Consider the following 15,988-nt stretch of genomic DNA (forward strand, 5'->3'; position numbering starts at 1 on the left):
TGCTGATTCAGTGATAACGTCCTTCTGATACAGGAAAGAGCTCTTGACAGCGAATGGCGAACCAGCAATGTACGTGCTAGTTTCAGCGCAAAGTGTTTCTTGTATGCTCACTTTGCCACGTGAAGATACCTTTTTGAAGAGGAGCCCAACCTTGCCCATTCATTCATATGTGCTTAATAGGAAGTTCAGGGACTGGTCAGTGTTCAGCTCACTTGATTGCTGCTGCCATATTGCCTCTTGTATATAACCGTTTGTTTTTGTCTCCAAGGCAATTACTTATTGAAACCTCTTCAAATAGGTTTGCCAGGTAAAAGGACCTGCACTTGAACAGCAGAATAAATGTTAAGGGCTGCTGCTTGTTGCTGAGCAAGCAGGTAGGTGTCAAGGAAGGGAAAGGAGAGAGGGGAGTGTTCCAGTAAAGGTGAACAAGTACCTGCTAAAAGGCTTTGTTCTTAAGTGATGAAACTGTTGCTCCTTGTACTGCTGTGGTTGCTTCTTGGGAGAGGGGTGCCCAGTGACCAAAAGTGGCAAAAGCTTGGATCTAATTGTGAGTGGTGCTTTTTCCTGACATAGCAGGACACCTGGGTGCTGTAGACAAGCTATAGGAAAAATGGTAAATCTCTTGATGTGCTGGACTCAGCCTCCACCTGACACTTGAGTAACAACAGGAATCTGTTTGATGGTTAATGGGTCTGTATTTCTAAAGGCACTTGGGCATACGTGTGTTTGAATTACATTTCTCAAGGAAGCTAGGAGCCATTTAACGTGGGTATTGTGGTGGTCTATATGGGACTGATTCAAGGTCATCTGGAAAGATGCAGGGCTTGAGCACAGATCTTGAACTCTGGGGCCCCGAGCCTCTCATTCTTGGCCTTTTCCACTTGCCCTGCATCCTTCTGATTCGTTGCTTCCTGTGTCTGAAATTGGGGGGGGGGGGGGAGGCAGCAGCGATGCTGGTGAGAAGATTGTTTTGCCACCAAGATAATGGAAGATGGTACACTAGAACATAAACGTGTTTTAGATGTTAATCACTAATCCTGCCCCCCCCCCCAAAAAAAATCAAAAGCAGTGACTTCAGTTCGCATCAGGCGTTTCTGGGCATTTGCCGGACTTGAGAGCTTGGTGCCCCTGTTCGTAGAATCTTCATGTAATGTTAGTTTCTGAAAGCTCTGCTTGTTTTCTGGAGCGAACAAGCAGCAGAATTCAGTGTGGGCTTAAACTGGTGAATGGAGCAGGTCTCCGTATATATGTGCATAAAGGCGTAATGAGCAAGCTGGATGGACCGCCATCTATGACAGCTAAAAAATGAGATGCTTGCAGCATTCACAAGGTTGCTTCTGGTAGGGATCCAGGTTCCTGGGTTAGTACATAACTGCCTTTTTTACTTTTTCTCCCTAGGAACGAAAAGCCCAGCTCCAGATTCTTCTCCGCTTCCTAGATAAGGGGATAGCTTCAAGCTTTGCAGCTTGAAACACGCTTAGGGGAGGGGAGTGTTCTGTGTTTGCCTAGTTCTCTAGGCAATGCTGCAGCAGTAACAGCAGCAATCTTCCTTCTAAAAAAACTATAAGACATGTCTGGATCTCTCTCACACACTGTTATCTCTGTGTGCGCAAGTGCTGAGCATTATCATAAATGAGCATACTAACCCCTTCCTTCCTTGTATTTTAAGTCTCTTCCTGAGCTCTTCCAAAGATTTATGACCGAAAGAGGGATTTCCTTCAAAGGAAGAAAACTTCCAGTTTGCCTCATGTGCTGTGTTGTAGTGGAGAGACCTTTGCTTACAGCACCGTTTGTGTCTCACAGCAGCCCTGGGTGATAAAGTAGGTTCGTGGGTAATAACTGATCAGTGCTCCTTGAGCCTTACCCAGTCAGCTTTGTAATGGAGCTGACGTTTGAGCCTTGGTTTCCCCCAAACATACAATGTAAGACCCTTTAGCCGCCACAGCCCATTGGCACAATCCTGAAAATACATGCCCAAAATCTGAGTGACAGCAAAGCTACCTTCTTTTTGAATATCTGTGCTTTTTATCCTGCCTCACGCAGGGTTTCTTATCTTCCCTTGACCTGTGTTACGGCGAGAGGGAACTGTCTTCACCTGTGTGTGTTAAAAGACGTCTGATAATGCAGAACGAGGGGCCACTGCAAATGAAACAATTGTTTCTGTGCCTCTTCACTGGACTTGAGGGCAGTGTGGACGAATGAAAGACGTACGTTGTGGTGACATATTAAAGACAATGTGTCGTAGGCGAGGGGGGAGATGGGCATTATTCCTTGGATGGGAAGTGGAAATGGTTAGCTGCGATGCGGCATTGAATCCGGCATCTCAAGGCATTGCCTTCCTACTCTAACAGTCTTCTGAGCTGGTTCCAGTACTTTTAGGAGCTGCATAAACGGTAAGGACATGGGCAACAGTTCTCGTTTCTCCCTTTCTGGGATGTGAGCAAGCAGCGCACATGGTTGGCATATTAGGTTTTTCTGCTTTTGTCCTTTTTCTAGTGGCCTTTGGTTCCTTGGAATGGAACACCACACCCCAGGATACAACTGGGTGGGGAAAACACTTGCCTTTGGAATTTCGAATTCTCGTGCAATTTCAAACTCCCTACTGCCACTGGCCCCTTGGTAAAGACGTAAAGGATGCTTGCAACCTTCTAAAAAGCAGGATACAAAGCAATTTGGGGAGCCGCTCCTTTAGAATTTCAGAGAGAATACTTTTTATTCTTAAAGAAAATGACAGACCTGGAAGTTACTGAACTATGATTCCACAAGTTGAATCCCACTGTGAATTTACTAAGTGGCTCCAGTCAACTCAAAACCTTTAAGCCCCATCTGCAATATGGGGGCGATAAGACCGACATTAATCATCTTTACAAGCCTGAATACAATGGTATATTTGAAACCATTTGAATACATATATATGGTGACAGTAACAGTACTTGTACGCAGCAGCAGAGACTGCCTTGCATCCACCTAGAATGGAGGTTAGTCACACTTCATGTTTCGGAAATATAATGGTTGTCTCTGAAAAGAACTTGGGAGTGCCTTGTTAATTTTCACACTGCATTTGGAGTGGTTTGTCTGGCATGAGCCATTTTTAGTTGTGCTGCTGTTCAGTAAAGACTGCCTGCTACAGTACGTGAATTCAATATGCAAGCCTAGTTGGTTGCATAAACCAGTCATTGTGTGATGACAAATTAAAGGACTGGGGGCTCAGTGGCAGTCCATCACTCAGCTGCTGGGGGCTCTGGTATTCAGTCTCTCCACCGTCTCGGTAGCTTTTCCTCTGCTCATGTATATATAGCAGTTTCAGACTCAAACTGCTGCTGAAGTCTTGAGAAAATCATATAAACGAGGGGGTATCGTGGATCAGTTTTAGCTAGCAGGAGCTAGCTAAAATGCATGAGCTTTTTAAAAAAAAGTGTCAAGTCTATTTATAAAGTGGCCATTTGTTAATTAAGCTGCATTTGTCTTAAAACTCTTTTGGCACTGCAAGCACTAACCTCCTAGAAATGATACACTGAGGAAGGAACTCCATCCATGTTCTGTGGAAAAGGTTCTAGGCTTTTCTCCACTTCCAAGCCAAAAGCCTGTTACCGCTTAGCAGAACTTCCTTGATGGTTTTATATAATGGTTCTCTTCCCAGACAGAGAATACATTCCTGTAATTTTTGTTTTGTTTTTTCAATTCACCATAATCACAAACTGGAAAATAAAGCTATGGTTTGTCTTGGTTTTCTTGCAACTGTTTTCTTGGCTTTCTTCTTTTATTTGCACAAAATGTATGCCGCAGTTTGTTATACTTCAAAAAGATCCTTAAAGTGTTGGCCCTGGAATGAACAGGATGGAGAACTTTTCGAAAGCCACTTCTTATCGAGTTGCTGTGGCTTGGGATTCTGTTACACTATCTGTCCCTGTGTAATTTCTATGCAAAAGCTGGAAGTTTGGCACAGAGCTTTTGAAAAACCAAGCCCATCATCAGCATTTTCTTTAAAACAGCCCTGTATATCACAGTACAACAGCTAGTGGCCTGTAAAAGGTTAGGTTGCGTACTAGACACACATACACACAGAGCGAGAGAGAGAGCCTGTTCACTTTTCATATAGAATTCTTCCCTAACCTTGCTTGCAATAATCATGTTTAGGCATTTATTTAGGTGGCAGTTTGAAGTTGGTTTATTTGCTCTTAAAGCTTTTTACAGAATCAACGGTGTCTTTTCCTTTCATTTTTTTTAACATCATTTGGCATGGTATTTTCATAATCATATTGCAAGTAGTATGTAAAAGCTTCATCCCTCCACAAGGCACAACTGAAAAAAGCAGCCTGACCCAAGCATGAATCCAGTATCATCAAGTACAGCCATTTAATGCCCCGGACTTCCATCCTGTTATCTGTATCCAAAGCTTTGTCAGTGAGAATTTACAACCCTGCTTCCAACCCGTATCAAAAGTTCACTAGAGATTCAGAATATATACAGACTTAATTCTTTTAATACAAATATTTACATACTATAACTACACGGTGCAATTCTGTCTTGGAACATGCCGGTGTACACAATGTCTCAATGAAAAAGAACCCTGTAAGTGTCAAAACGAATGACAACTTGTACACTGATGTTTTCTGCATTCCAAAAGGCAATGTTATGCAATATATTGTGCCCTGCATCTTACTTTTCAATCCCTTCCTTTTATCATCTGGCAACCGTTTTAGTTTCCTTACCATAAGCAGTCATGTTCCTAAACTACTGCAAGCACAACTTTTTGATTCATCAAGTTACTGCATTAGACTACAAACGTATTAAACCAGTAAGGTTGGGTGACTTTAGAAACCACTTAAGTTGAAATTGGGCCCCTCAACAGCCCATGTTCCATCCAGCTCCCTTTCCCCAGCTATTGATTGCAGCCTACCAGGACTTTTGATAAACCTACTTTAGCTGCCTGCCTGCAGTGACAAACAGGCTGATTGTCAAGGCCATGTTTTGGCTGGGTGTTTCACAAATTGTGCAAGGTGAGCTATTTCAGACTTTAACCAGAAGGTGCCTGTACCTTCTAGCAAAGTTGCAACGAGCAGATTTATTTTCCCTGTACTGTATCGCCATTCCACTAGGTACAGCGCTGGGTGGAAATAAGAATAGTAGACACAATAGGTGAGATCAGGATTTTCAAAGCAGTCAGCCATACGTACAAAAATGATGAGCATCTGCTACAGAGAAATATCTTGTATGTTTGCATGGTTTGGTGAGGAAAGTAAAAAATATATAGCTGGTCTCTTTCTCCCTGCAAGACAGTTTAAGTAGCCACTGCCGATCTACTTAGTAAATCAGTACAGTGGTCCAGGAAACTGCAGGTAATGAATGGAAACGTGCACAGCAAAGTCTGGAAGGATGCCCTTTTCATTTTTGCACTGAGTTTGGCATAGAGGAAGCTGTAGTGAGGACCAAATCCTGGGGACAATGCTAAAATAAGTACTGGCAATTGAAACCTGCTTACTGCACAGATTATAGTGGGAGGGAGAAATCATGAATCTTGTTAGCATATGACAAATGTAAATGAAATTCAGTATTTTCTACTTCAGTCATAGCTTGGCTAGGTAGTGAAACCAGTTTGGGGCAGGGGAGACGAAACGAGCAATAAATTTGCTCAAATGCATTGCTCAGTTGGCTCAGTGTCTCTGATGAAGGTAGCGGAGCTAACGGCAGTTTAAGCTAATATTTCAAAGAACATCTTTTCCATTGTGCCATTAGCGAGAAATATTACATGATATACTTCTCCTTTGTGGGGGGAGGCAACTCAGGTTAAACAAAATATTTATTGTTCTACAAACTGAAGAAAGAAATCCCAACGCAGTTTCCAATTAAGGCCATTAATTTCAATGGATTTAAGTGTGCCCTAATGCCATGTTAGATTGTGAGCTAAATGTTTAATGCTGTCAAGGTGAACAGGTCATTTCAAGTGGTCTGCACTGTTACAGCATTTAAGCTCCCTAAAGCAGCTGGGCGGGGGGGGGGGGGGGACGGACGGACAACAAACCTCACTGTGGCACAACTGTAATAATTTCCTCATAAAGAAAACCGGAAGAAAAATTGCTCAGTGATAACGAATATGAACATGGTTTTGAAGGAGTGATACTGTGCTGGAGCATTTTCCACCAAAATCCTTTGGAAAGGAAGAATGCAGCGTAGAAAAGCATACCAAGGATGGACATTGGCATTAAATTGAGTGAGGCTGCCATCCAAAATGACCAATGCCAAGCACAGGGTTATAGCAGTAGAGTGACACCTCTGCATCGCCATTGTGGCCGATTGGCAGCTTCCAATTCAGAATCAGAAGTTCAGGCCAAGCATCCCTCTAGCCCTTTCCTCCTGCAGTACACTAGGAGTGGCAGGTCCATAGATTCTGGAAGGAGGTCATTCAACCACTGCCTTCAAGGTAGGGTCTCCCACTTAACTCCATTACACCCAGCCAACTCTGTGCTAAAGAAGACTGACAGACAGCACAACCAGAAGGAAGGAAGGAAGGTGGATATGCTGCAGAAACAGCCAGAGGGGCCGTGGTTAGATCCTGGTCGCTGCTCTCTTCTCACTGCTTCCACCACAATGAGGCTCACTAGGAGGCTGTGGGCAAGTCACTCAACCGACCTCACAGGGTTGCTTTGAGGGTAAAATGCTATTTGCTCCAAGTTATGGGCTTCGAGGAAGGATAGGATACAAACCCTTTTAAAAAAAGAGTTACTAAACTTGTCAAGGAATGAAAGCCCCTCCTCTCCCCCCCCCCCCACCTCCAGAGGAAGTTATGGTCTAGTCAGTGTTCCCCAACCTTGGGCCTCCAGCTGTTTTTGGACTACAATTCCCATCATCCTTGACCACTGGTCTTGCTAGCGAGAGATGATGGGAGTTGTAGTCCAAAAACAGCTGGAGGCCCAAGGTTGGGGAACACTGGTCTACGTCAACCCGCATCCTGGCTATTTTAAGATGCCAGATCCTTGTCAGTTCTCTGACAAGAGAAGCCGAGTTAAGTGAACCCTGGAATATTTTGGGTAGTGTTAATTTTTAAAAACAAGAGCAACTCTTTAACTCAAGCTGGAGCTACTCTGTCCAATACTTAAAAACTGCCTGTAGAAGTACAGCCAAATTCCTTCAAACAGTTCTGCCCCTGCACTTTTCCTCTGCCTTCCATGGGCTCCAGAGGAAAAGGGGAAGGTTGCTAGTTCCTGTCCAGGCCAAGTTTCCACCAGCCCCTCCTCTCTTGCCTCCGCCTGCTGCATCCATGTGTATGCTTAACATTTGACACCACACAGCCATCCGGTCCGGGAACTGGATGTGTCCTTTCCCAGGTTGCACACTCCCTCCGGCTAATGCCCAGCAGTAGCAGCAGATGTGGGAGCTGAGCATCCGCGGGAGAAGGAAGCTTCTCTTGCATCGTCTTGCAACCCTCCTCCCCACATTATCTTGGCAGCAGGCGGGGAGAAGGGAGCTCCACCAGCATAGCTGTTTCCTGTGCCGCTGGGCTAATGTAAGAGTCCGATCCTGTTCACACTCTTCCCCATCCAGTAAATGAGATGAGAAGAAACCATCCTAAAGGAAGGCACTGGAGAAATGTTCCAATTGCAGCCACTGCTGGGCAGGTGCGCTTGAAGAAACAGAGGCTGGAAAGTGATCCTGGAAAGAGTTGCTTTTGTTCAAAGTGACCCGATAAGGCCTACATGCCTACCTTAGTAAAAGAAATGCATTGGCAACTGGACGGAAAAGATGCTGTTTTATTTTGAGAGGTGTGGGCCAGCCCCGCTTAAGTTCTTTAAACCATGTGACGTCTACTCAGACATAAAAGCTCAATGAGTTCAAACGGTTACTCCACAGTAAGTGTGCGTAAAGGGACCCCTGACCATTAGGTCCAGTCGTGACCGACTCTGGGGTTGCGGCGCTCATCTCCCTTTATTGGCCGAGGGAGCCGGCGTTTGTCCACAGGCAGCTTCAGGGTCATGTGGCCAGCATGACTAAGCCACTTCTGGCGAACCAGAGCAGCATACGGAAACGCCATTTACCTTCCCGCCAGAGCGGTACCTATTTATCTACTTGCACTTTGACATGCTTTCGAACTGCTAGGTTGGCAGGAGGAGGGACCGAGCAACGGGAGCTCACCCCGTCGCAGGGATTCGAACCGCCGACCTTCTGATTGGCAAGTCCTAGCCTCTGGTTTAACCCACAGCGCTACCCGTGTGTGTGTGTGTGTGTGTGTGTGTGTGTGTGTGTATGTATGTGTGTACATACACATATATATATATATTTGTAGTCTGACATCCTTTTGCTTTTGAACAGAGTGAGTTAAGCACATACTTAACTTCCCCACTGAAATTGGAAAGCCAAAACCATGGGGGGGGGGAATGGTTTGGGAAGTGATGTGGAAAATTATACCAGTAGCATTTAAGCAGTCATGGATATCCTTCACAGGCCCAGGTCACACATAAACCATAGTTGTGCACATGGAAACCAGCACTTAGAAAAAGGCTTTTTTTTCTGGGTTAGGGTGGTAGCATGGGCAGGATCAGTGCCAAAGCTCTAGCTAAATGGGTGGGCGGTGGATTGGCCTCCCCACAAACCTAGGTGGTCATATCCACACCACACTTCAAAAGCACACGGCTGCCTCCAATAAACCCGGAGAACTGTAGTTTGCTAAGGGTGCTGAAAATGGTGGCTCTTTGGGGTGTAAGCTACAGTTCCCAGGGTTCTTGGGGAAAGCCATCTGCTTTAAATGTGTGGTATGAATGCCACCCTTGTATGGAGGCCAAAGAGGTCTGGATTCTCCTGAGGATGCCCGTTCACAAACTGAGCAGTCGAGTAAATCAGAGTTCAGGAAAAACTCACCAACCTCTTTGTATGCAATATCCCGCACCCCCCAAAAAAATCTTATTACCAGAATGAAGTTTTTTCCATATAGAACTGAAGTGCTAACACTTTTCACTGAAAGAGGACTGGCTCCCTCGACAGAAACACACACACACACACACACACACACACACACACACACACACACACAGCGCTAGGGATCTACTGCCATACCTAATATTGTTTCGGGTTAATACAGAAGTATCAGCATTTAAGGTTTAAAAGCTGAACAGCTTTCCTTAGAAGGTGACTTTTGCCACTGCTTCAAAGGCTAGAAATGGAGGTGGCCCCTTCTGCAAAGAGGGAGGGGTGTTGATTGTCGTTCCCTACAGTTGCAGCTGTTGGGGGGGGGACACACACAACACATTCAGTCTTAAGGGGATTGCGCTAGGGGCAGAGCTCTACTTTCTAAAGGGGGGCGGGGGGGGGATTAGCATTAACAATACCTTACCGGCCTCACTCAGGGCAGCCATATGTTAAAAACCTGTTATCCAAGAACCATTGTTTCAGTAGATGGGGGGGGGGAGAGAGTAGGGAATCAAAACATGCCCAGTACCTTTTCAGGTAAGTCCCCTTACACTCAAGAAGACATACTGCTGAACAAACTTGCAGAGGATCAGACTGCTAGTGTGCCAAGCCATAAATCGATTCTTTGTGGTTCTTTATAGCTTTACCTCTTGAGTAATTCTTCATACCTTGTGTCAACTGATTTTTCAGTCCCTCGAGTCAAAAGAGAATTTGCGGTGAAATGATTCTTAAGAAAACTTGTTGCTGTTATCTATCACCCCACCAGGGCAGGTGGAACTGGAATAGGAGAGACAGAGAGACTAACATCTTTGAAAATGACTATGGGGCTGAAACTACTTTCCTGGGTGCAAGCCCCATTGAGTCCAATGGGACTTAGTTCTGAGTAAACATGCACAGGCTTGCAGCCCCCAAGCACTTAGAGTGAAAACACAGTAAGAAATGCACAGTCCTCATTTGCAAAAGGAGGTGAAATCATGTACAGCGCTTAACAAGCACTTCTGGTCTGCATCTGAATTCATGCAGCCCTTCCTACTTTCATTTTGAATGCTGAAGAGAAACTAATACTCACACCAATGGCTTTATGAGTCCGCCTGGCAAAGGCATGCGTAAAAACTGATGATGGTGGACTTACACCATCCAAAAATAAACCTGAAACCAGACTCTGCTCAATCTCAGCTCCACAACTCACCCATTTTGAAAGCAGAGCCTCCCTCCAAATTGATACGCCTTTATATCCGAAAACTTCAGTAGCACGTTTTGTTGAAACAGACAGCGTAGTGTGAGAAAGTTCCGCTACCAGGAAACTTAACATTTGCCTGCCTGCGGCTGCCCACCCCAACCTAGTGGAAAGGACTCTAAAATTATCATTTCACCAATTAAATAGTAAGTGTCCTGAGGACCAAACTAGATTGTGTGGGAGACACAGAATACAGGAGACACTTGGATGGAGTGTAAGCTGCCCTCAAAGGATGTTCCCAGCAAAACTAGTTGCTGGGAATCGCACGGGGCTGGGCTGTTCTGGCTGCACTCGGGTTCTGCTTGGCCACTGTGAGAGCTGGTGCTGGACTGCAGGTGCCTTTGGCCTGATTCAGCAGTGCTGTTCTTATGCTCTTAAGCACACACACACACCGACCTCAATGGGACTTGCTTCCAAGTAAACATGTATAGGATTTCACTATCCTGAATAGGAATGCAGAAGCCAAAGAGCAGTGGATGTTCCTTTCCCTGCCATTTCCTCCTCCTCAGCTGCTTTCCCAGTGGTGCCAGGAAATTGATTGGGATGGGGGGGGGGGACTCATACTGAGCGGATAAACAGCAGGAAGAGAAAGGCTAAAGCAGCCCCTGCCCTTCAGAACTGCATCCTCCAAGACTGCTTTTTCATTATACCTGGAAACTAATTCACACATACCCCACGTAAAGTCAGAGTTAGATCTTCGCTTGCTCCTTCCACACTTCCCCAGGAAGGACAATATGCATTCCCAAGGCGGTAGCGTGCTCTTAGTAAACCCCTGCAATCTTGCAATATGGGCAAAGCAATGTGTCCATTCCCCCCCGCCCCCATGAACAAGCCCCTCTTTTGTGTCTCCATCAGGAGATGGAGCAAAGCGTTTCACAACAGGCAGACCAAATGACAGGTTAAAAACAAAGCTCCAGGGGTTATTTCAAAACCTTTTTTGCAGTTGGGAGCTCAAGTCACACTGTGCTTACCTGCTCCCAACTACGACCAAGTAAGGTGCTTTGGGGTTTTTTGCTCCCCCTCCCTTTTTTTCAGACGTGGGACAGTGGGACTTGTTTGTGGTAAGGAGCAGGGTTGGGGAGGCCACTCCTGGCCGTCAGAGCTGCGCTCGCTTCGCTGTACATGCCGGTGCTCCCAGGCTTCCCACTCCGGCAGCACCTGCTAGTGAAGCGCCTCCAAGACTCGAGGGTCTTCCCCGACCAAATCCAGACCCCCGAGGTGATGCCCACCACCAGGCACATGAAGTACTTCAGCATAAAGACAGCGTAGTCAGGCTTGACCTTGGGCTTCTCCCCAGGGCAAGAGCAGTTTTGCGCCGTCTCCCACCTTTCCCGGTAGTGCTGCTCATAAATGTAGCAGGCCACCACTATGGTGGCCGGGACCGTGTAGAGCACCGTGAAGATGCCAATCCGGATCATCAGCTTCTCCAGCTTGTCCGTTTTGGTGCCCCCTTGCTTAATCACACTCCGGATCCTGAAGAGGGACACAAAACCGGCCAGCAGAAACATGGTCCCTGTGAACAGGTACACCACCAAGGGAGCCAGGACGAAACCCCGCAGCTTGTCTAGGTTCTGGTTGCCCACATAGCAGATGCCGGCCACCGGGTCGCCATCCACCGAGCTCAGGGCCAGCACCGCGATGGACTTGACGCTGGGAACGAGCCAGGCGGCCATGTGGAAATACTGGGAGTAGCTAGCGATGGCTTCGTTGCCCCATTTCATCCCGGCAGCCAAGAACCAGGTGAGGGACAAGATGACCCACCAGATGGAGCTGGCCATGCCAAAGAAGTAGATCAGGAGGAAGACCACCGTGCAGAGGGCAGGGCCCGTGGTCTCGTAGTGTATGTGGTTGTAATCTTTATTGCAAGCCACGCTGGCGTGGCCCACCACCAGCCGGATGATGTAGCCGATGGAGACGAAGAGATAACAGGCCGACAAGAAGATGATGGGGCGCTCCGGGTACTTGAATCTCTCCATGTCGATCAGGAAGGTGGCCACGGTGGTGAAGGTGGAGATAAAGCAGAGGACAGACCACAGGCCTATCCAAAAGGTGGCAAAGGTCTTCTCGTCCTGGGTGAAGTAGGGCTGGAAGCAAGGGACGGCGCAGTTGCGGACGTGGCCCGTCTCAATCTTGTTGTAGAGCGGGTGGGACTCTTCGGAGATGAAGACCAGGGGCTCCCGGCACTCGCACGCCCGCTTGCAGCCGGCCCCGTTTAGCGGGCTCAGGTTCCTGTGGGCACCTTTGGAGGGGCGGGTGGGCTTGGTGAGGAAGGGGGCCAAGGTGGTGGCGGCGGCCTCGGTGCGGTTGTAATCCATGCACAGCATCTCGGCGTCCCCTAGGACGGGCAGCTTGTCGCAGTTCATCCTCTCGGGCCAGGCGAAGCCGTACTGGCGCATCAGGGGAGAGCAGCCCGCCTTGGCTCTCTCGCAGACCGAGCGGCAGGGAGGCAGCGGCTTGGCGTAGTCCAGCAGGCAGATGGGCGTGTACATGCTGCACAGGAAGAACTTGAGGTCCGGAGAGCACTGGATCTCCACCAGGGGCCAGAACTGGTGCACCTCCAGCCCGGCCTCGTCCTGCGTGTCGTGGTTGAACTGGTTGGGCATGTAGGTCAGGTTGTAGCCGATGCCTTTGCACATGGGCACCGTGATCTCCTGGCACACGATGGCCTTGGAGGCGGCCGCCGACGGAGCGGGACGCAGCAGCAGCAGCAGCAGCAGCAGCAAGAGGCTCAGCCACGCGTCGCGGAGGCCGGCCATGGGGAAGGCGGCGCTGCCTCCCGGGGGGGGGGGGAGCGCGCTGGGTTTAGCTCTTCGGACCGAGTCCCGGGAAGGAGAGCCGGGGGGTCCCCGTAGCAGCAGCAGCAGCAGCGTCGCCCAAGGCGCACATGATACGAGGCGCCCCCTCGCAGTCCGCTCCCAGCCCCGCCAAGCCAGTCACCCCAAAGTCCTTCAGCGCCGGCTAAAGGCGCACCTGGGCGCTTCTGTTCCCCGGCCGGCCGGGCGCCTTAAGGCGGGTAAAACCCGGAGGGACGCAACCAACCCAAGAGGCGAAACTCCATGGCAAGGCGGCTCCGGGGCGGCTCTCTCCCGGCTCATGCTCGCCAGGCGCTGGCTCGGCTTCACAGGTCCCCCGACGGGATCGCCAGGGAGAAAAGTTTCTTCGGCGAGGCCACGGGCGCCGCGCTGCCAAAGTCCCTCCGCGCGGAGCGCACGCGAGCCATGCAAGCGGGACGCGCGTCCCGGCCCGGCCCGGGGGCCGTCACTCTCCGACGGGCAGCGTTCGCCTGCGGGGCTGGCCGCGTGGAGTCGCCGAGGAGCCGCCGCCGCCGCCTGCCATGCCGCCCTGGCTGCTTCAGCCGCGTCCGACAGCCGGCTCGAGGCTCCTTCCGGCCGGCTCTCCCGACGGGGCGCTGCGGGCGGAGGCTCCGGCACCAAGCGCCACGCCGCCCAGGCTCGGCTCGCTGTCTGGACGCGCGCAGCCCGCCGAACGCGCCACCGGCGGCGAATGAAGCGCCCAGCCGGAGCCACCTGCGCTCTAGTGCCTGCGCGCCAAGACCGCCCACCCGCCCCGACGGGGCCCGCCCACCCGCGCCGGAGGCCGGCCGACGCACTGGCCCCAGAGCCGCCCCCTCCCCGCGCCAGAAAGAAGCCGCGTCGGGGCCGGCCGGGCCGGGGAGGGAGACCGAGAAGGCTGCGCCGAGACGCCCAAAGACGCGCGTCTCAGCGCAAAGGGGCCCGGGGCACCCAGACGCGGAAGGGACCCTCTCCCCCTGACCCGCCACGGAACTGCAATTCCCAGTCCCCACGATGCTTTATTTGAGGCAGGGGTCCTTTAACTGCAAGAACAACACCACGGAGGGCGGTAGTCACCACGAAGTTTGCCCCAGAGTAGAGCCGTCAGTATTCATGACTATGACAGAGTTCTTGGTCCATGGACTTCCATGGGTCTACTCAGCTTGGAACTTCGTTGAATGCCAACCACGCGGAGACTTCACCCCGTAGTAAATGGGGTTACTCTTTAAAGTTCCACTAACTTTGGGCACTGGCTGCTGCCACCAGATGTGAAGAAGACATGCCGGCTGTAAGGGAGAATTAGGAAGGATAAGTAACTCCCCCACTTAGCCAACGTGGCTAAATGAAACCTCCAGGTCCAGAGCAGAGGACTGCCAGCGAATTGCAAATAGTAATACTATAAAATGCAATGCAATAAAAGGAGCGACAACAATATGACTAACAACCAACTGCATCTAGCACAATGACAATGCATTAGGATTGGAAAGGAAAGGGAAAAAAATCACCAGGTGCTGCACCAAGACCATTAGTAATTTTCAAGTGCTCCATCAGGGTGGGGAGTTTGGGAACCGCCGCCATAGATTTTTGCTGGTCTTCCAATGTGCCACAAAACTCTGACTCTTTTCCCTTCAAATTGTGTTATTGCTGCTATTTATGCATTTGATGTTAACTGGCACCCATAGCACTTTGCAGAGGCATTTAAGTAAATAATAATAATAATCCCCCCCACCAGTGGAGAACAGGAACTGCCTCTGCGCACGGCCTTGATGCTGACTTGAAATCTGGCAGCATGAAGGCAGAGCATAGGCACCATCCTTCAAAGTGTACAAAACCAGAAAACTGCACAAGCAAACTATACCAACAATCTGAAAAGTGTGTGCTGTGAGTTTATGGTGGCTTTTTGGTGTGTGCACAAACCCAGAAAACCACACAAGCAAAATTTCAGCTGCCTGACTGTGAGCTTTTGCACTCTTCTTGGGTGTGGGTTTTCTTTCTAAATGTGTGTGCACAGGTATCTGTGTGTGTGCCACCTCATGGGCACAATAGAATCAACAAATGTGGCAGGGGCAAACAGAAAAGGGGATGCCTGCTTGCAGAAACAGAAAAGACTGGAGTTCCTCCTCTTAAGGTAAAGGTAAAGGTACCCCTGCCCATACGGGCCAGTCTTGACAGACTCTAGGGTTGTGCGCCCATCTCACTCTATAGGCCGGGGGCCAGCGCTGTCCGGAGACACTTCCGGGTCACGTGGCCAGCGCAGCACACGGAAACGCCGTTTACCTTCCCGCTAGAAAGCGGTCCCTATTTATCTACTTGCTTCCGAACTGCTAGGTTGGCAGGCGCTGGGACCGAATGACGGGAGCGCACCCCGCCACGGGGATTCGAACCGCCGACCTTTCGATCGGGCAAGTCCTAGGCGCTGAGGCTTTTACCCACAGCGCCACCCGCTTCCCGTTCCTCCTTTTACCCAAATTCAAATACAAGCAGGTGTGAACTGCTCCAGTCTATTCTGAATGGAGGAAGTGGATTAACAGATACCGTAAATTGTGCTCAGTCCACCCTGTCTTGTAGTACCAAATTCCGTAAGTTAATTTTGCCCTTGGTGAGCAAGTTATTATTTTTTTGTTATAGGAAGGAACACAGGAAGCTCCTTATACTGAATCAGACAAATTGATCCATCTCACTCAGCAATATCTACACTGATTGGCAGTGGCGCTTTGTGATTTCAGGCAGAAGTCCCTCCCAGAGAGGCCACGATGGAACCTGGGACCTGCATGAATAGCAGGAGCATCAGCACTGAGCAAGAGCCTTCCCACAGTGCCTCCCAGTCTGGGGAAGCTCCTGCCCATTGATTTCAAAAAACAAGGCAAGAGTTATTGAGGTAACATCAATGCACGAACTATTAGAAATTCTAATGACTTTTTTGTTTATGCTTTATGCTCTTATCAGTTTCTGTAAGTTCTCTGAGACCTTTTTGTGTGTAGCAAGCAACTAATAGCGGTAGAATTTAATAAGAAATGGAAGATGGATAAACAGAGAGGGATTTCCCCATCCTTGTGAT

The 15,988-nt window shown here is 49.2% G+C and overlaps 1 protein-coding gene across 1 annotated transcript; it reads right to left on the reverse strand.

The window, feature by feature from the left end:
- Window positions 1–4,140: 4,140 nt before the first annotated feature.
- Window positions 4,141–13,670, reverse strand: FZD5 (frizzled class receptor 5). Its single transcript, XM_028702593.2, has one exon. The coding sequence runs from the start codon at window positions 12,892–12,894 to the stop codon at window positions 11,170–11,172; it is 1,725 nt and encodes a 574-aa protein (XP_028558426.2). The 5' UTR covers window positions 12,895–13,670; the 3' UTR covers window positions 4,141–11,169.
- Window positions 13,671–15,988: the final 2,318 nt, after the last annotated feature.

The sequence above is a fragment of the Podarcis muralis genome, chromosome 1, assembly GCF_964188315.1.
Source record: "Podarcis muralis chromosome 1, rPodMur119.hap1.1, whole genome shotgun sequence".
In the NCBI taxonomy this organism is placed as follows: Eukaryota; Metazoa; Chordata; class Lepidosauria; order Squamata; family Lacertidae; genus Podarcis; species Podarcis muralis.

Bases quoted from the DNA above. Each gene is read 5' to 3' on its own strand.
- FZD5 (XM_028702593.2), bottom strand. From the start codon at position 12,894: ATGGCCGGCCTCCGCGACGCGTGGCTGAGCCTCTTGCTGCTGCTGCTG.